The 19,506-nt window shown below is 45.0% G+C and overlaps 1 protein-coding gene across 1 annotated transcript; it reads right to left on the reverse strand.

Annotated features, from left to right (window-relative positions):
• Nucleotides 1-1,291: 1,291 nt before the first annotated feature.
• RAB2B (RAB2B, member RAS oncogene family) lies at nt 1,292-19,491 on the reverse strand. The gene is made up of 8 exons (XM_004584663.4): nt 19,353-19,491; nt 19,019-19,090; nt 16,159-16,226; nt 11,234-11,316; nt 10,939-11,031; nt 6,585-6,696; nt 5,994-6,062; nt 1,292-1,481 (listed from the first exon to the last, which is right to left on the reverse strand). Exons 1-8 carry the CDS (start codon nt 19,396-19,398, stop codon nt 1,377-1,379), a joined length of 648 nt encoding a protein of 215 aa, XP_004584720.2. The 5' UTR covers nt 19,399-19,491; the 3' UTR covers nt 1,292-1,376.
• Nucleotides 19,492-19,506: the final 15 nt, after the last annotated feature.

A 19,506-nucleotide genomic window follows, 5' to 3' on the forward strand; every position in this document is an offset into this window, starting at 1 on the left:
GGATAGCATTACATCCTCTGAAAAGGAAGAGAATGGTTGGAGAAGTATCCATTTATTTGATTGTATCGGAGTAGTCAGTCTTGCTGTGTGGAATGTAGGCAGAGAAGGGTAGGAGAGGATGGGTTAGAACAGCAACATGGAATCCAAGGATAAGCAGATGGAAGAGACAGAGACATTACAAAGAGTGACTCCAAGGTCTTTTGTTTCCTCTGAAGTCCAAAATCAACCTGAAGTTTTTAAATGTCAGTCCAATTTAATGATCACAGAATGAGTAGCACTGAGCGTGGTGAAAGAATGGGTGGTGTTGGCGAGGATGCTGTATAAAAATAAAGGGATGACAGGAGTCTTGCTCTCACCGAGCTTACAACCTACATGAGGAGGCAGATTCCACAGGAAGAACAGCTACAAAGCATATTTACAAAGTAACATACATACAAATAAATATACGTATGAGTATACATATGGATAACCAGCATGAAAGCTAAGGGATACTTTGTCAATAACCACTTAGGTCTTAGGTCACTGGAGGCTTCCTAAAAGGCAAACTTTCTGGATTTTTATAATATACTGGAGTGTAGGGCATGTGCAAAGCTATGGGAGTAGCAATAAACATGTCATGTTCAATAAGCAGATCAGCTTGATTAAAGTACAGAGTGTAGTTCTAGCTACAGTGTGATCCAACAGGAAGGGTCAGTTTGGTGCAAGAAACGCTGCAATGTTAGCATTTGGTCCCTAAAACAAAATGAACTGGGAATGATTATTTTTTGGAAGTGGTGAGAGGCCAAAGGTCCCAGGACAACTCCATTGCTCGTGAAGGTTGTGCAGTTACTCTAACAGCCAGAAACTACTGATAGGATGGTAGAAATGTGCAGTGCCCTTGAGCAAGTGGAAGAAACTTCTTTCTGTAAGAACTCATGAAGTGGCACAGAGACTCCCGCCAAGGCAAGGAGTAGAAAAAACTCAATTCCTACGCAGGTGAACTATCATCCAAAGGCCGACCAGGCCCCAGGTTCACCTGTGCTCAAGCACAATGTCCTTGGTCTTCTCTTGATAATTCTTGATGTGGGGAACAGGTTGTATATGGTGATGAAAGTATTTATTTTTGGACTACTATGACAATCAACTTGATCCTAACATTTTGGAAAGTAAAACATGAGGCTGAGAGGAGCCCTAATCTATAGGGAATGGTCACGTCCCTAAAGAAGGACAGGTCGGTAAGGGCCTACATTCTCCCCTGGTCTGTAAGTGGAAAGGCAAAACATCACACATTTTGAAAAGAGGCTGCTGTCAGTCAAAGTGAGTAAGACCTCTTTCTTTAAGCCTATTGATCTGAAATTGTTTCAGGAAGAAGAAAAAAAAAAGTCCAGATCAGATGTTCAGCAGCAGCCAGAACTGGCCGCTATGTCACGATTCCGTGGGCAGACGCTGGGTCCCGATGATGTTGAAGTTGACTGTTGGGGACCAATCTTGATGCCATTAGCCTACAAAAGAAAAAAAGTACCTCAGTTCTAAAATGAATGGCAGGAAGGAGAAAGGAAAAAAATCATTAATTATGTTTTCTAACTGGCAAGTAATCATGTGTTCTCTGCTAATATTCGTTTTTAAATTTAAAGATTTATATATTTATTTGAGTTACAGAGAAAAAAGAAGACAGAGTTCTTTGACCTGCTTGTTTGTTCCTTAACTATCTGCAGTGTCCAGGGCTAGGCCAAGCCAAATACATGAGCCTAAGCTTCTTTCAGATCTGCCATAAGGGTGCAGGAGCCCAAGTACTTGGGCCATCTTCTGCTGTTTTCCCAAGCATATTAGCAAGGAGCTGGATCAGAAACGAAGCAGCTGGGTCTTGAACCAGTGGTTATACGGAATACAGGCATTGCAGGCAGTGGCTTTACTCTCAGTGCCACAATGTTAGCCTTTCCCCTAGTTGTTACGGAGTAATAATCTATAATAGTGAGGGTAAGATGACTAGCTGTGGCATAGGAGTCACAGTTGGCCAGAAGTAGCTTTTGCTTATCCTTTCATTGCTCTGTGCAGAGTGAGGATGCATCTAAGATAACAGAAGAAAAGGCAAGAGAGCAGAAGCAGTGCATTAGCACATGATTCTGCTTTGTCCCAGAGTTTGCTTTATAGTAATTGTCTTCCTCAGCAATTAGGATCCATGCCTTCCTTATGCCGTGGGATAGTGAGAAATTGGGTTTGAGAAGAAAGTTTCTCCTAGTCTAATCACTAACTTACAATAGTTTAACTATTAATCTCTGGGGTCTCAGGCGGGGGCGTCTCCATGCTTGGATCCCAGACTCCAGCCACCACCTACACGTGGTGAGCTGTCCCCAGGCCATCCTGTGCTCCAGGGACTGCTCCCTTCGGGGTGAGTACACTGAGGGGGGACGTCTCTGACTGGGCTGGCCCGGGGCCCACCCGCCACCCTCGTTGAGCGGTGGATGGGATTGGGGAGGGGCGCAACCTTGGGCCTGGGGGTTTAAAATTCCTGCGTACACCTGGTGAGCTGTCCCTGGGCAGCCAGTGCGCCACTTGGCACCAGGCTCTGCCTGCTGACCATCAGGCCGGGAGCTCTGGGGTTTTCGTTCTTTGAATCGCTGCTTAAGATAGCTCCACGTTGAACCCACTGTGTTTCTAGGATGTGAATTAATCCTAAAGATTACCAATGACAGTAACTCTTCCTTTGAAGAACTTGTAATCACTGAACAATGCTGACCACCGAACACCAGTCCATGCAAAAGCTAAGGCTCGGGGCTTATCCAGCAATATCATATCCTATTACCTGACATGATGATGGATCAGGAGACAGGTCACATTAGGCAGGGCCATGACATTAACTAGCACAAGGGAGAACCATATCCGGGGGTAGATTGTGTAGGGGGAATGTGGGCCAAACCCTTTGGAAATCCAAACCCCACTGATTAGCTCAAGAGTTGAGCTGGTGATAGACTAAGCTAGGTATGACCAAGGGGCCTGCCATCACTCACAGGTAAAGGAACAGACAACAGTCTGGACTGGTCAAGGCAGCAGCACCCGAATGTGCATCCTGTTCAGGGTGTGTGGTGGGCCGGGCTACAACGTTCAGCAGCTCATACAAGGCCAAATGGAAGGTCAGACTTCGCCCGACACTGGCCTGACACCCAATGGCATGTGTGAGAACTGGGTCTGGGAATGGATCAAATGGAGAAACTTGGGAAACTCCCCTGGTGGGTCAAAGCTCCCGCTGGTGAACATGTGGTCCAGACCTGGGGGTCAGACAAGCTGGGCAAAGTAGATCCAATGGCTGGCCAATGTTTGAATTGGTAATAGCACAGGGTGTACCCAGCAGGACTGAGCAATCCTTAGCCCACAAGCGAAACTAGAAAACAGAATGGAGCACAGGTCATGCTGAGCTAGGCTCATGTACCTACTGGTCTGCATGAGCCAGGGATGCTAAACCACAGTGTCTAAGGAAGGGGTTGGGACAGGTGAGGGGTTGAGCCAAGCTGAGTCAGAGCAACCACTGGCATGCATGTGATCTATGGCTGGGAACAGGCCCTGTTGGGGAGCTAAGGGGACACCCTAGCTGGGTTGAGGTTCCCACCAAGGGGTGCATGGGCTGGAATGGGGGCTGCAGTCTGATCAGGATACGGTTGTAGTCTCCCTTGGCACAAGTGTGGACTGGGACTGGACATACCAAGCCGAGGCAGACTCCAATACCATCTGGTGCTCTGGAGGACCAGGGTAGATGTAAGATGGACTAGGCTAGGTCTCTGCCCCTACTGAGCTATGTGTGAGCCGTATGTGTGTTGAAACATTCAACAACAAGAGCCAGTTTGAGTTGAAGGCCAGTCAGGAAAAACCACTGTTGCTGCTAGGACAGGAGGTGAACTGAGTAGGGCTGGCTCATGGACCCCATGGTATGTGTGAAATCTGGCATTGGGAGAGGTTCTGATGGAGGAGCCTGGGCAACTCCTCTAGCAGGACATAGACCCTGCAGGTAAGCGCAAGAGGCATGATAGGAAACAGCCCATAACAGGCCATGGAAAGTTACCCACTAGTATACATTTGGCATGGGTCAGGGGCAGACCATGCTGAATCAGTTCACATCATCCACTGGCAAATCCAAGCACCAGAACAGTGTAGGTTGAGCCAGGTTTGGTACCAACAAAAACCAGTGCACAATATGGAATGCCAAGGTGAGGTTGCCAGTACCGAATGTGACCACAGCACCCAACCAGCACACATGAGAACCAGGAAGGGAGGGGGCGGAGCCGGTAAGGGGAATGGGGGGGTAGGCTCCCTTGCTGGACAGCTACTCCCACTGGAGAGCGTGAGCTGGGAGGGGGGCAGACCAGACTAAGCAGGGTTACAACACCTGTGGGCCTCATGTGGACTAGATCAGGGAAAAGCCAGGCTGGGCTGATTGTTCCTACTGGTGCAAACAAAATTAGAGTGGGTGAGGGCTGTTTGGGCTTAGCTGCAGCATCAGCTGGCAGAAGCTGGCACTGGGAGCTGATTCTGTCAAGTCAAACCACAGAACTACCTGAAGAGTGCATAATCTGGGAGTGGGAGAGGCCTGGGAGGGAAATAGTGGGCTCCTCCCTCTTGGGTTACCACTCCCACGGGAGGGCACGAAAACCTTGACAGGGACTGGGGTGGCTAGACAGAAAGGCACCCAACAACATCCGTGAGGGCTGGATAGTGGAGCTGGTTAGATGGAACTAAGCTTTAACACCCATTAACACGTACGAGAGTCAAATGGGATGTGGGACAGACTGGACTAGTCTGCTACACATACTGGCAAACCAGGGTAGGGGGCGGGCCTGGTGGGGGTTACTGTGGGTCGCTCTGACTAGGCTGCAGCTCCCACTGGTTTATGTGAGGGCCGAGTATGTGCTGGGCAGAACCAGGCTGGACTGCAACACCCATTGGTTCCAATGGAAGACAGGGATGGAAACAGAACCCACCCAGCAATTGCAACCACCAGCTGATCAGGGCAATGGACTCTGCCAGGCCCTGCACTTGCTAGTACATACAAGAATCTGGTCTGGGAACACCTCAGACAAAGTTTCTTTGGCGATCTCCCCAATCGAACTGCCGGACTCTGAACCCTAACCATGAAAAGAAAGAGGACAGAACAAGTCAATCAACCACCTCAGCTATATGTTGGCAGCGAAAAACTGGGCAAATGGAGACTCTATGATGGACTATGTCAATCAGTGGATTCTTCAACGATCTCATCGTGCTTGGAGTGGCGAGAATGGAAGCAATGCATAACTGTTGAACTGTCAAAACCACTTTAGCAAGACCCTCAGAGCGTGCCCTACATCTGGGACCTGGGGTGGGTGGGAGACTGGGTGGGGCTTCTCCCTTAATATCCCTCTTTACCTCAGATACATGATGTAAACAATATGGAAAGAATAGTCTTACCCACTTTCCTGTAGGCCTTGAATCTTTTCCCCTAATTAGCTATGTAAAGATTGTCAAAAATATAATTTAAAAAAATGGAAAAAGTTAAAAAAAAGTATTAATCTCTAAGTAGTCTAGGTCTCACACTTGCACAAAAACAGAAAAATAAAGAGTTTTCTATGGACCTACATTTAAAAAGTTGGCAATTAGAGGAGTAGGTGTTTGACGTAGAAGTTCAGATGTTTGGACACCATATCAATGCCTGAGTGAGACTCCTAGCTTTGCTCCCAATTCAAGCTCACCCCAGAACGCAGGTGGTGAAGGCTGCAGTAGCTGGATCCCTGCGACCCTCAGGAGAGACCCAGAAGGAGTTCCAGGCTCCTGGCTTCAGCCTAGCTCAGTGGATTTTAATGGAGTGAACCAGCAGATAAGAGATCTCTGCCTTTCAAATAAGCAAACCAATACATAAATGATCTAAAAGCTATATACTGGCAAAGCTGTACATCTTATGATGTCAGATAGGGCATGTTTACATTCCAGAGAGCATCCAGTCATGTTCTTAACAAACCACAATCACTGCCAATCTCCCCATGCTTTCTCACCTCATTGTGAACATCAAATAAACCCTGCTGGATCTTCCTATATATTTCTTTGGCTGTGTTAATGAAGGCCTGAAGGAAACATAAGTCATATTATCAGCCTTAAATTTAGTGAGGGGAGGAGAATACAAATGTCATCCTTAACTAGATTTTTTTAAGGTGAATCAGAAACCATTAAGAAGAGTAAACAATACAGATGTTCCTGTAAAAGCCATTGAAAACAGTTTCCCAAAGGCTTAGGGGCTATAATGTATATTGAATGAAAATATTTCTAGGATTCCTACATTGGCACCCTCTGCAAATGTGACAGACTCTTCTCTATCACTTACTAGAGACACAGTTAACACCGGGCTTATAAAAGATGACAGCAGAGTAAATCAAACCCTCCAACTAAGTGATTTTCAAGAAATAGTGATGGCTAACTACACATAGCAACATCCCCCTAAACAATTGGGGTTAAAAAACAGACTAATTCCCTTACAAGGAGTCATTTAGTCCCTATGAACATAGACATTTTTTCTTCCCTGGGGTCTTACAGAGAAGAGAATTCTGAATAGGACAAAGTTAGGTGGTGTCATCTCTAAAGAGCTTTACCTCTTCAACATTGCAGGCTGTTTTGGCTGAAGTTTCCATGAAAATAAGACCATGCTCCCGAGCAAAGGCCTCTCCTTCCTCTCTCTTAACATCTCTTCGGGATTCTAGATCACTGCAAGAGAGTAATTGGGGAGAAAACAAACAAATCCCCATGAAAGAAGAAACTCTAGTTCCCAAAGAATGCTTTCAATTGCAATCTGAGAAGATGTAGACCCCACAAGATAGTACTTTGTAGCAGTTCAGCAATTTCTATGACCTCCTGGAGATTCTTCTTCAGAATTAGGGCAGTTGCTACAGGGACAATACCTTACTCCAGTTACAGAAAAAGGCTCATCAAGGGCTAAGCAAGCCCTATAGTTACTCAAAGCTTATGCCCTTTGCTTCTTTTTCCAATTCCAGGTTAGAGCAGCAGAAATGATGAAAAGGAAACTTCAGGGGCTAGGGCTAGGGCTCAACGGCCTAATCCTTCACCTGCTAGCACCAGCATCTCATATGAGCACTGGTTTGAGTCCTAGCAGCTCCATTTCTGATTCAGCTGGCCTGGGACCAAAACCTTGGGATCCTTCACTCATGTGGGAGATCCAGAGGAAGATTCTGAATTAAGATTAGCTCAGTTCCAGCCATTACAGACCTTTGGGGAGTGAACCAGTGGATGGAAGAGCTTCCTCTATCTGTAATTCTGTATTTTCAATAAAAATAAATAAGTCTTCAAAAATTAAAAAAGGAAACTTCAATTGCTAGGAAGTAGAAAACTCATACAATGCCCTATACCAGAATGACAAGCGTATCATCTCTTACTGGAATAAATCCTTAGAAAGTGGGATGGTTAGAAATATTGGGACAACAGTTGCCTTAAGTCTGACTAGTTTCATTACTAGAGTGTATAAAAGTCACTTGGCATCAGCAATCCGAAAGGTAATATGGAGAAAATCAAGTGATACAGAGGGGAAAAGAAGACCGAGCCAAGGACACACTTGGAATTAAGTGGCACAGAAAAGATTATGGAAGATAGGATAAAGATGCGATAAACATAAAGATTATGTTCTTCCCAGAGGAACAAGGAAAGGAGAGCTATTTGGTTTTTATTTAATCAGTCTTAAAATACTTAATTTATTTTTATTGGGAAGATAAATTTACAGAGAGAAAGATTGTCCATTCGCTGGTTCACTCAACGAGTAGCTGCAATGGCTGGAGCTGAGCTGATCTGAAACCAGGAGCCAGAAACTTCCTCCAGGTTTCCCACACAGATGCAGGGTCCCAAGGCTTTAGGCCATCCTCTACTGCTTTCCCAGGCCACAAGCAGGGAGCTGGGTTGGAAGTGGAGCAGCAGTGCCCACAGGGGATCCTGACACATGTAACATAATGATTTAGCCATTGAGTCACTGTGCCAGGCCCTGGTTTTTATTTTTTAAATTAAAAACAATTTTTTTTAAAGATCATTTAATTTTATTGGAAAGTCAGATTTACAGAGAGGAGGAGAGAAAGAGAGGAAGACCCTCCATCTGATGACTCACTCCCCAAGTGACCACAATGGCTGGAGCTGAGCAGATCTGAAGTCAGGAGCCAGGAGCCTCCTCTGGGTCTCCCACGTGGGTGCAGGGTTCCTCGACTGCTTTCCCAGGCCACAATCTGGGAGCCGAATGGGAAGCAGAGCGGCCAGGACCAGAACTAGCGCCCCCACATGGAATCCCTTCCTGGCATGTTCAAGGGGGTACTTTATCCCCTAGGCCAGATCCAGCGCCAGGCCCTATATTAAAAATATTTAATTGGGAGGTTTTCAGCCTTTTAATAAATAAATAAATAAAGTCCACTAAAGAGCATCAACCCTACAAAATTTATATTTATTAGATTTCAGTTGTGTGATGAGGAAACTATCCATCTAAATACCAAGCCTAGGGCAGGCAGCTTGATACCTGAGTTTGATATCAAGCTCTGGCTCCTGACTGTACCCTCTGCTGTCGTCAGTACAGGAAGGTGGCAACAGTGGCCTCATGGGAGACCTGCACTGTGTTCCCAACTCCTGACTCAAACCCTAGTCCATTCCCAGCCATTGTGCGATGTGGAACCAGTGAACCAGCAGATGGAGCTCTGTCTGTTTCTGTTTACAAATAAGTAATAAATAAATAATAAATAAATGCCAAGACTCCCAAATATATACTTCTAGCCCAGATGCTCCTCTAAGTTCTAGATTATTCCATTTGTATAGTTCTCATTTCTATGATGCATACAAGAGACCTCAAACTTCTTTTCCCTATAACCTATATCTAAGCCAGGTTTGTACATTTCAATCAAACGCACAATGTAAGAACAAACAAACAAGTGTTAATAACAACTCCTCCTTTCATGCTCCAATGATCAAATTCATTCTAAAAAAAATTACTTCCAAAATGCACTTTAACATGATCCTTTCCCACATTGCTAGGACACTAACCTAATTAAGCTACCATTCTTTATCACCTGGGCAACTGCAACTGGATTTCTACTGCAACTGTGTTTCCCTAAAGGGCAATCAACTCCCTGCTTATGACCTGGGAAAGTAGCAGAGGATGGCCTAAGTCCCTGGGTCCTTGCACTCTTATGGAAGATGTGGAAGAAGCTGCTGGCTCCTGACTTAGGACCAGACCAGCTTCAGCTACTGCAGTCATTTGGGAAGTGAACCAGTGGATGGAAGAGCTCTTTGTCTCCTTCTCTCTGTGGAACTGCCTTTCAAGTTAAGATCAATAAAAAGGAAAAAAAAAGGGGGGAAAAAGAGAAAGAGAAAAGGAGAAAAAAAGACAAAAAAGCAGAGTTACAGACACAGAGAGATGTTCACATCCACGGGTTCATTCCCCAATGGCTATAACATCTCAGGCTGGGTAAAGCTGAAATTATGAACCAGGATCGGTATCCTGGTGTCCCACCTGGCTACAGGGTCCCAAGGCTTTGTGCCATCCTACACTGCTTTCCCAGGTCACAAGCAGGGAGCTGGATTGTAAGTGGAACAATCAGGACTTCAAACAGCACTCAAATGGTGCCACAGGTGGCAGAACAGCCCAGTAAGCCATGATGCCAGCCTTAAGAAATAAAACTTTTTAAAGGGCTGGGCATCATGACATATTGAGTTAAGCTGTCACTTGTGATATGAACATCCCAAATAGGTGCCATTTCAAGTCTCAGCTGCTCCACTTCCCATCTTGTTCCCTGCTAATGTGCCTGGAAAACTGGTGAAAGATGGTCCAAATGTTTGCACCCCCCTGCTTGTGACCTGAGAAAGTAGCAGAGGTTCAGGGAAGCTCCTAGCCTTGGCTTGCTCCATTGCACAGCATTGTGGCCATTTGGAAGTGAGTCAGTGGATGGAAGATCTCTCTGTCTCTCCTCTCTATAATTCTGTCTTTTAGGCTAGTGGCTGAAGTCCTCGCTTTGAACATGCCGGGATCCCATATGGGCACCAGTTCTAATCCCAGCGCCCCTGCTTCCGATGCAGCTCCATTCATGGCCTGGGAAAGCAGTCGAAGATGGTCCAAGGCCTTGGGACCCTGTAGCCGCGTGGGAGACCCAGAAGAGGCTCCAGGCTCCTGGCTTTGGATCAGCGCAGCTCCAGCTGTTGTGGCTACTTGGGGAGTGAATCAATGGATGGAAGATCTTCCTCTCTATCTGTTCTCCTCTCTGTATATCTGACTTTCCAATAAAAATAAATCTGTAAAAACAAACAAAAACAAAAAAAGTATTATACAGGACCTGGTGCAGTAGCCTAGTGGCTAAATCCTTACCTTGCATGTGCGACAAGCCCATGTGGGTGCTGGTTCATGTCCCTGGTGGCTCCACTTCCCCTCCAGCTCCCTGCTTGTGACCTGGTAGAGCAGTCGAGGATGGCCCAAAGTCTTGAGACCCTACACCCACATGGGAGACACACAGAAGGCTCCTGACTTTTTCTTTTTCTTTTTTTTTAATTTCATTTTTCAGTTATTTTTATTGGAAAGGCAGATATACAGAGAGGAGGAGAGACAGAGAAGAAGACCCTCTGTCCAAGGTGCTAGGCTAACCTCGACTGCTCTACCAGGCCACAAGCAGGGAGCTGGAGGGGAAGTGGAGCTGCCGGGATTAGAACCGGTGCCCATATGGGATCCCAGCGAATGCAAGCAAGAACTTTAGCCAGTAGGTCACTGTGCCGGGCCTGGCTCCTGGCTTTGTATCAGCTAAACTCTGGCCATCGCAACTACTTGCTGAGTGAACCAGCAGATGGAGGATCTGTCTGTCTCTCACTCACTAACAGTAGCATAAACTGAGAAAGACAAGGGACCAAGAACTTCAATGTTCACCCATATAGTACCTAACTGATTCTCACTAACAATTATTCAGAGAGGCAAAATTTTACCTTTTATTCCCAATCAGCATGATAACCATGTTGGAGCTAGAGTGTTGCCGGGCATCCTCTAACCATGAAGTCAGGTGGTTGAAGGTTTCACGCCTATAGCAGAAAAGTTCAGAAAGTGGATCAGAATCTTATTTCAAAAGTCCCAAGCAACTGCAAGTGTGTGGGGGATGAGGGGGGAAAGCTATATATATAAAGAAAACAATCCCTAGTTCAGCCTTAACACACTCAAGAGGTAGAAAAAGAAAGCTTTAGAGAATGTAAGGAAATCTCCTTCCCACACACCACACCTGCTCACCTTGTAATGTCATACACCAGCAGGGCTCCCGCTGCTCCCCTGTAGTAGGAACGGGTGATAGAACGGAAGGATTCTTGCCCAGCCTTTCTCATCAACATGGTAATAAAAAAAAAAAAAAATCCCAACAAAATCAAATTATTTCCAGAAAACTGACTTGATCATTTAATGCTACTCTACCACCAAGCATTTCACTAAAGAACTTCTATTAAAAATAGAACTTGGGAAAGGAAACAACTTAACTGCCCGAGGAGAAGACCACGTAAGAAATTAGTATTTTTCCAATGACAGTGCAACTGACATTTTGGCCAGATCAATTATCTTCTATGAGGTTGACCACAAAAATGTTCAATGTTTAGTATCCCTAAGTCTCATTCATTATGCGCTAGCTACACCCGTTAGCATAATACCAGTGACCTTTACAGACACTTCCCAACATTTCTTTTTTTTTTTTTAAAGATTTATTTATTTTATTACAGTCAGATATACACAGAGGAGGAGAGACAGAGAGGAAGATCTTCCATCCGGTGATTCACTACCCAAGTGAGCCGCATCGGCCGGTGCGCGTTGATACAAAGCCAGGAACCAGGAACCTCTTCCGGGTCTCCCACATGGGTGCAGGGTCCCAATGCATTGGGCCGTCCTCAACTGCTTTCCCAGGCCACAAGGAGGGAGCTGGATGGGAAGTGGAGCTGCTGGGATTAGGACCGGTGCCCATATGGGGTCCCGGGGCGTTCAAGGCGAGGACTCTAGCCGCTAGGTCACACTGCCGGGCCCCCCAACATTTCTTGAGACAGAACAAGCAGCAACAGGATTGGAAACTTGGAATATGTTCTATTTTTAGTCCCAAACACAATATTGAATAATCACATTAACTTCTGCTCCTATCCTTTTATCTGCAAAAGGGAAGATTAGCTTAAAATGCCAATGACCTGTTGACTGTAAACATCACTGGAATAGATCAATGTAGAAAAACTAGACACAAAGCAGTAAACTAAGCACAGGTTGATTGGAACAGGATTACCTAGATGCTCCTTGCTGGGATCCTCCTGAACAAAGCACAAATAAGGAACAGGGAAAGAAGCCCAGATCCTAGATCAGAGTTTTCCTAAAACAATTCAACTGTTCCAACTGGACCAATTTATTCACCTTTACTACAGTAACTAATGAAAGCAATTCACTGGGAAGAATTTTAGTTTCCTGGTGGAATAAATTTTTTTTCTACAGGGGAAGCAAAATGTCTTTTTTTTTAAAAAAAAATTACTTTTATTCAAATCAGCATTACAGAGAGAAAAACAAAGGGACAGAGAATCTTCCATCCACTGGTTCACTCTTCAACTGGCCATCTAGCTCAGACCTAGGCAGCCAGGAGCTTCTTCCGGGTCTCCCATGCGGATGCAGGGGTCCCAAACCTTGGCCTACCTCTGCTGCTTTCCCAAGTCATTAGCAGGGAGCTGGAACAGAAGTATAGCTTCTGGGACATGAACCATCACCCATGTGGGATTCCAAAGACGAGCCTGCTATGCCACAGCAAAAGTGTCTTTTATCAATAATATGATGGGTGCTAAAGGAAAGTTTTCACACTCTTAAAAATCACTTATCCTCATATACTAAAGTTTAAAAGACTATGATTTATATTCTTCAGATGGGAGAAATAAGACCTGTAGAGAAAATGGTGATTGCATGGTTTATTAATACTAACACATTACTGTTTACAATAATATAAGTTTCTTATGTAATATTATGCTGATGATACTAATGAGAACATTACAACAAGACTATCTTCTGGCACACACAGTGTCAGGATTATAAAGTGATTATATCTACTATCTTATTTAATTCTCTTAACAGGCCTGAGATACTACTACTACTTCTATCACTATTCCTCCTCCTTGTCCTCCTCCTCCTCCCTGGGGAAAATGAAGGTTAAAGAGGGAAATTTCAAGAAGTGAAGTCATAACTTAAATTTAGGATCCAGTATTTCAAGGCACTGGAGTTTGATGACTTAGCTATTTTATACATAATCTAAATCAGAGTTTGAATGTAAAAAGAGAATTCCAAGGTACCAGTTCTAAGATAAATTTGTCAGGCCCAACGGAATGCTTAGTGGCTAATCACAGCCTTGCAAGTGCCAGGATCCCATATGGGTGCAAGTTCATGACCAAGCTGCTCCACTTCCCATCCAGCTCCCTGCTTGTAACCTAGAAAAGCAGTAGAGGACAGACCAAAGCCTTGGAACCCTATGTCTACATGGGAGACCTGGAAGAAGCCCTTAGCTCTTTTTTTTTTTTTTTTTTTTTTTAAGATTTATTTTATTTTTATTACAAAGTCAGATGTACTGAGAGGAGGAGAGATAGAGAGGAAGTGCAGCTGCCGGGATTAGAACCAGCAGCCATATGGGATCAAGGCGAGGACCTTAGCCACTAGGCCACACTGCCGAGCCCAGCCCTTAGCTCTTGACATTAGATTAGCTCAGCTCCAGCCATTGTGGCCACTTGGAGAGTGAAACAGCAGATGGAAGATCATTGTTTTTGCTTCTATCTCTGTAAATCTGCCTTTCCAATAAAAACAAATATTAAAAAATCTGTGCACCATTTATAGATATAATGGTTTTACTTCTAGTTCTGAGAAGAACTAAACACAAACTGTTTGCTAATTCCTTTAGCTACAATAGACTAAAATATTATTTTAGGTGAAAGAAAAGTTCAAACTAAATGAGATTACATACATCAAAGTATCTTAACTGGATTTTGACAAAGTTACACTAAGCCCAAGGCTGGTGCTGTGGCATAACAAGCTAACCCTCTCTGTGTGGTAGTGCATTCCATATAGGCACTGGTACTACTCCTGGCTGTTCTACTTTCCGATTTATTTCCTTGCTTATGGCCTAGAAAAGCAGCAGAGGATGTTTGGGACCCTGCACCTGTGTGGGAAACCTGGAACAAACTCCTGCTCCCAGCTCTGAAATGTCCTGCTCTGGTTGTTGGTACCTTTTGGGTAGCAATTTGGTAGATTAATGATCTCTAATGCTTTAACTCTGCCTTCCAGGTAAAGTAAATAAAATTTTATTTGTTTATTTTAAAATATTTATTTATTTACTTCTTTAAAGATTTATTTATTTTTATTACAAAGTCAGATACATAGAGAGGAGGAGAGACAGAGGAAGACCCTCTGTCCAATGATTCACTCCCCAAGTGAGCGCAATGGCCAGCGCTGCGCCAATCCAGAGCCAGGAGCCAGGAACCTCCTCCAGATCTCCCACAAGGGTGTAGGATCCCAAAGCATTGGGCCATTCTCAACTGCTTTCCCAGGCCACAGGCAGGGAGCTGGATGGGAAGTGGAGTTGTCGGGATTAGAACCAGAACCAGCACCCATATGGGATCCCAGGGCATTCAGGCAAGGATCCCAGACGCTAGGCCACACCACCAGGCCCAACATTTATTTATTTTTATTGGAAAGGCAGATATACAGAGAGGAGGAAAGACGCAGAGGAAGATCTTCCCTCGGATGGTTCACTCCCCAAGCGGCTGTAATGGCTGAAGCCGAGCCAATCTGAAGCCAGGAACCAGGGACCTCCTCCGGGTCTCCCACACGGGTGCAAGGTCCCAAGGCCTTGGGCCATCCTTGACTGCTTTCCCAGGCCACAAGTAGGGAGCTGGACAGAAAGCAGGGCCACCGGGATTAGAACGGGCACCCAATGGGATCCTGGCGCATGCAAGGCAAGAACTTTAACCACTACATTATCGCACCGGGCCCAAAGTAAATACATTTTTAAATAAATAAACAACAACAAAAACCAAATTACCTTAAGCCAAGCTAAATATTGGCAATACAACATTTATCAAGCTTGAAAATATGCATGCCTTTGGTCCAAAATTTCCATTTCTGGGCACATATATATAGAAATGTTCAACCAATTGCAAAAGATGCAATAAATAATCACGTTCAGTGGAGATTTGCAATACTTGCAACAACCTAACTTTCTATCACTAAGAGGACAGTTGAATAAATTGTGGTACAATCTATGACTATGCAGTGGCTAAAGGACTGAGATAGAACTGTTTATTATTGACACAGAAAGGTCTCTAAAACACAGATTGTTAAAAAAAAAAATCCAAGCCACACAGTTAGGTATACTTTGCCACATTTCCATACATGAGAACACTAAAAACATTTGTATGCTTCTATTTATACATCTAGACGCTATAAGTATCGCTTCTCGGCCTTTTGGCTAAGATAAAGTGTAGACGCTATAAGTAGTTTAAAAGTTCGTACACACACACACACATATACTGAATCCTTAATTATGGATTTCTCTGGTAAAGCTGAAACCAAGAAAGGAGAAAAAAGGGATAAACGAGTATGAAGGGGACTTTTTCTTTCGTTCTATAAACTTACACTGTTTGATTTTATCTTTCTACAATTAACTACTAAATTTCTTGGGTTATTAAAACACAAATTTAGGGCCCAGCAAGATAGCCTAGTGGCTAAGTCCTGGGCTTGCATGTGACAAGATCCCATATGGGCACTGGTTTGTGTCCCGGCTGCTCCACTTCCCTTCCAGCTCCCTGCTTGTGCCCTGGGAAAGCAGTAGAGGATGGCCCAAAGCCTTGGGACCCTGCACCCACATGGGAGACCCAGAAGCTGCTGCTGGCTCCTGGCTTTAGATTGGCTCAGTTCTAACCGTTGCGGCCACTTGGGGAGTGAACCAGCAGATAGAGGATCTTTGTCTGGAGGATCTTTGTCTCTCCTTCTCTCGATAAATCTGCCTTTTCAATAAAAATAAATAAATCTTAAAAAAAATCTATACATATGGCATTCAAAATGTGTAACTGTAGCAGAACCACCCTCAAAGCCCTTCCTCCTACATCAACTTTCAGTATTATATTTGGGTCTTAGCAGGAACTAAATTATTATTCCTCGCTTACCGTATCCCATATTTGCAGCTTGATTTGCTTCCCATCAATGTTGACCATACGGGCTCCAAACTCCACACCTGTCAGTGAAGACCAAGAGAAAAATACTCTAATGAACAACAGTGACATGCAATGAGAGGCTCAGGCTTCGGCTGCACTCAGTGCCAGAAAGCCATTGCTGCTGCCTAACTGCTACAACTAATGTGAAGCTTCTTGGGGTCTGTGTTGTCACACAGTTGGTTAATCTGCCATCAGTGGTCACCAGCCTCTCAATATCTCATGCTGGTTTGTGTCCCCACTTCCCATTCAGCTTCCTGCTATTTCATCTTGGAATGCAAGAGATGATAGCTCAAGTGCTTGAACCCTGCAACCCATATGGGAGATCCAGACGGAATTCCAGGCTCCTGGCTTCTCCCTGGAATGGAATGTAGCAGGCATTTGGGAATTAACCAGTAAATGGAAAGCTCACTCTTTCTCTCTGTCACTCTGCCTTTCAAGTAGATAAAAATAAATACACACCAAAAAATTTAAATTTTTTTTTACTATCTTCCACTGGATCAGACGTGGTCCCCAAGCCTTGGCATACATTATCATCTCTCATCCAGATTGTTTTTCCTCTTTGCTGGGTAACTCCTCATTCCTCAATTTTTAGCCTCAGAGATGTGGCTGATTTTCTTCCCATTTTGCAACAGGAAATTAATGATTTGACAGCATTTGCCCCAACCCTACTCCACCTTCATTGAAAGACTCTTAGCTACTTAAGAGCAGGAACAAGGCTGCCTTACTAAATGGTTATTAGTTCCTCTTACAGAGTAAATGCCCATTTAATATTCATTACATTGTTTTCTCTGGTTGACGTTATCCTCTAAAGCCTTGTCTAACTCTATCAACTCTTTGGCTCTAAATAAATCCATAGAAGAACTGATACTTCAGATGTCCAATTGAGTGGGACTCGTAGGCAGTAACACAGTTAAGAATGGGGAGCTACCAGGGCCTGATGCTATGGCATAGTACATAAAGCCACTGCTTGAAATGATTGCATCCCAGCTGCTCCACGTCTGATCCAGCTCCCTGCTAATGCTTTTGGAAAAGCAATAAAAGATGGCCCAGATGTCTGGACACATATCACAGCTGTAGAAGACTCTGATGACGCCCTAGCTGTTGCAGCCACCTGGAGAGTGAACCAATGAATAAAAGATTCTTCCTTCTGTCTCTCTTTCTCTTTATAACTTTTTCAAATAAATAGGCAAATATTAAAAAACAAGAAAGGAAGAAAGAAAGAAATAGATGGAAAAGAAAGAAAGGAATGGGAGCTACCAACTTGATGTAGAAAATACATTTTGGGACTGGTATGGTGGTATAGTGCGCTAAGCTGCTGAATACAATGCTAGCATCTTACATGAATCAGCTTGAGTCCCAGATGCTCCACTTCTGATCCAGCTCCCTGCTAATGTGGCTAGGAAAGCAGTAGAAGATGGCCCAAGTACCTGGGCTCTTGCCACACAGGGAAGAAACCTAGATGAAGTTCCTGACGCTGGGCATTTGGGAAGTGAATTGGCAGATGGAAGATTCTCTTTCTCTGTAACTCTACCGTTGAAATAAAAACATCTTTTTTGTTTTTAAAAGATTTAGTTTTAATTTTTATTGGAAAGTCAGATATACAGGGAGGAAGAGGGACAGAAAGACCTTGAGTCTGATGATTCACTCTCCCAGTGACCACAACGCTGATCCAAAGCCAGGATCGAGGAACTTGTTCCAGGTCTCCCACACGGATGCAGAGGCCCAAGGCTTTGGGCCATCCTCGATTGCTTTCCCAGGCCACAAGCAGGGAGCTGAATTGGAGGTGGGGCTGCCGGGATTAGAACCAGCATCCATATGGGATCCCGGTGAGGATTTATGGGTTCAAGGCTAGGACTTTAGCCACTAGGCCACTGTGCCGGGCCCAAATAAATAGATCTTAAGAAAGAAAAGGAGAGAGAGAGAGAAAGAAAGAAAAAGAAAGAAACTACATTTGTGTGGCAAGAAAACTGTATGTAGACATATAGTTTACTCACCAAATAGAATTTAATTTAGGCTATGATTACGGAGATTAGAGGGAAGGGTCTATTCAACAGCCTGCAGGCCAGCTCATGCCATGTCTTGCACAAATATTACAGATGAAATTTGCCAGTTTCACCTGCATTTCAGGCTTTTTTTAGCGAGCTCTTCCATCCACCCATTCATTTCCCAAATGGTTACAATTGCAGAAATTGGTCTGGTGGAAGCCAGGAGCCTATTACTTCATCTGGATCTCCCACGTAGAGTGGCAGGTGCCTAAGCACTTAGGACATTCTCTGATGCTTTTCTAGGCTCATTAGGAGGGTGGTGGGTCAAAAATTGAACAGCTGGGCCTCCAACTGGTACCCATTAGGATGCCTAGTATGACAGGTGCCAGACAGCTTAATCGATTGCGCAACAACGGTGCTACTCATCTGCCTTTTGATTCTTACGCTGGGTTGGCTCTTCAACTTACTCTGAAACCCACCATCATGTGAGATTGGTACTAATTTATCACAAACTATGGATGAGTTTTTGAATTAGTGGTGTGGCTTTCGTTGGAATTTTTCCCCCATAAACATACAAACTGCATTTGAAAAAAAAAGCAGAAAAAAAAAAAAAACCCCAGCTAATTAGTCCGCATGTCCCACACGACCCAAGTTCCCCTACAATGATTTAGTCTCCATGACACGCTTCGTCATTTACCAGGATTTGATCACACTCTTCACGACACCTAACTTTGAGCTAGACAAATGTAGTGAGAAACAACTTTGAGGTAGGACACGGAGGGAGAGGCGGTTTAGGTAGTCAAGGCTTTAAGAGCTGGTGCACGTACCTATTGTGAGGTCGTGGACCGGCTGGAACCGCTTGTCCGTAAACTGCAGGAGGAGACATGACTTCCCCACACCTGGAACGGGGAGTTGTGCATTCGAGCAGTCACGCCGCCTGGAAACACCTCCCGGAGCCGCAGTGTCAGGCTCCGAGCAGGGACCGAGCCGGGACCGAGCAGGGACCGAGCCGGGACCGGGCCCCGCCCCCGGCCTGCCCGCCCCGCCCCCGCCCGCTCCTCCCGGTCGCCCAGCCCACTCGGCGAGCCCCGCCCCCGCCGCCCGATTCGGGAGCTGCGGGAGAGCCGCCCAAGCCGGTACCGCGGCCCACCCGCGGGTTACCTGTGTCCCCGATGATGATGTACTTGAAGAGATAAGCATAAGTCATGGTCCCGATTCCGCTGGGTTCCGGGTCCGCCCGACTTCTACATCCACTTGTCTCCGACCTCTCTAGCCACTCAATCTATCGAGCTCTTTAGTGTTTTTTTTTTTCCGT

The sequence above is a fragment of the Ochotona princeps genome, chromosome 6, assembly GCF_030435755.1.
Source record: "Ochotona princeps isolate mOchPri1 chromosome 6, mOchPri1.hap1, whole genome shotgun sequence".
NCBI classification, from domain to species: domain Eukaryota; kingdom Metazoa; phylum Chordata; class Mammalia; order Lagomorpha; family Ochotonidae; genus Ochotona; species Ochotona princeps.

What these genes read in the sequence shown, in the direction of transcription:
- RAB2B (XM_004584663.4), bottom strand. Translation starts at nt 19,398, where the DNA reads ATGACTTATGCTTATCTCTTCAAGTACATCATCATCGGGGACACAG. An exon ending in GGTCCACGACCTCACAATAG is followed by an intron (nt 16,227 to 19,018) that starts GTACGTGCACCA and finishes CTTCACTGACAG; the next exon opens with GTGTGGAGTTTGGAGCCCGT. An exon ending in TATTTGATGTTCACAATGAG is followed by an intron (nt 1,482 to 5,993) that starts GTGAGAAAGCAT and finishes TTTCTTTTGTAG; the next exon opens with GCTAATGGCATCAAGATTGG.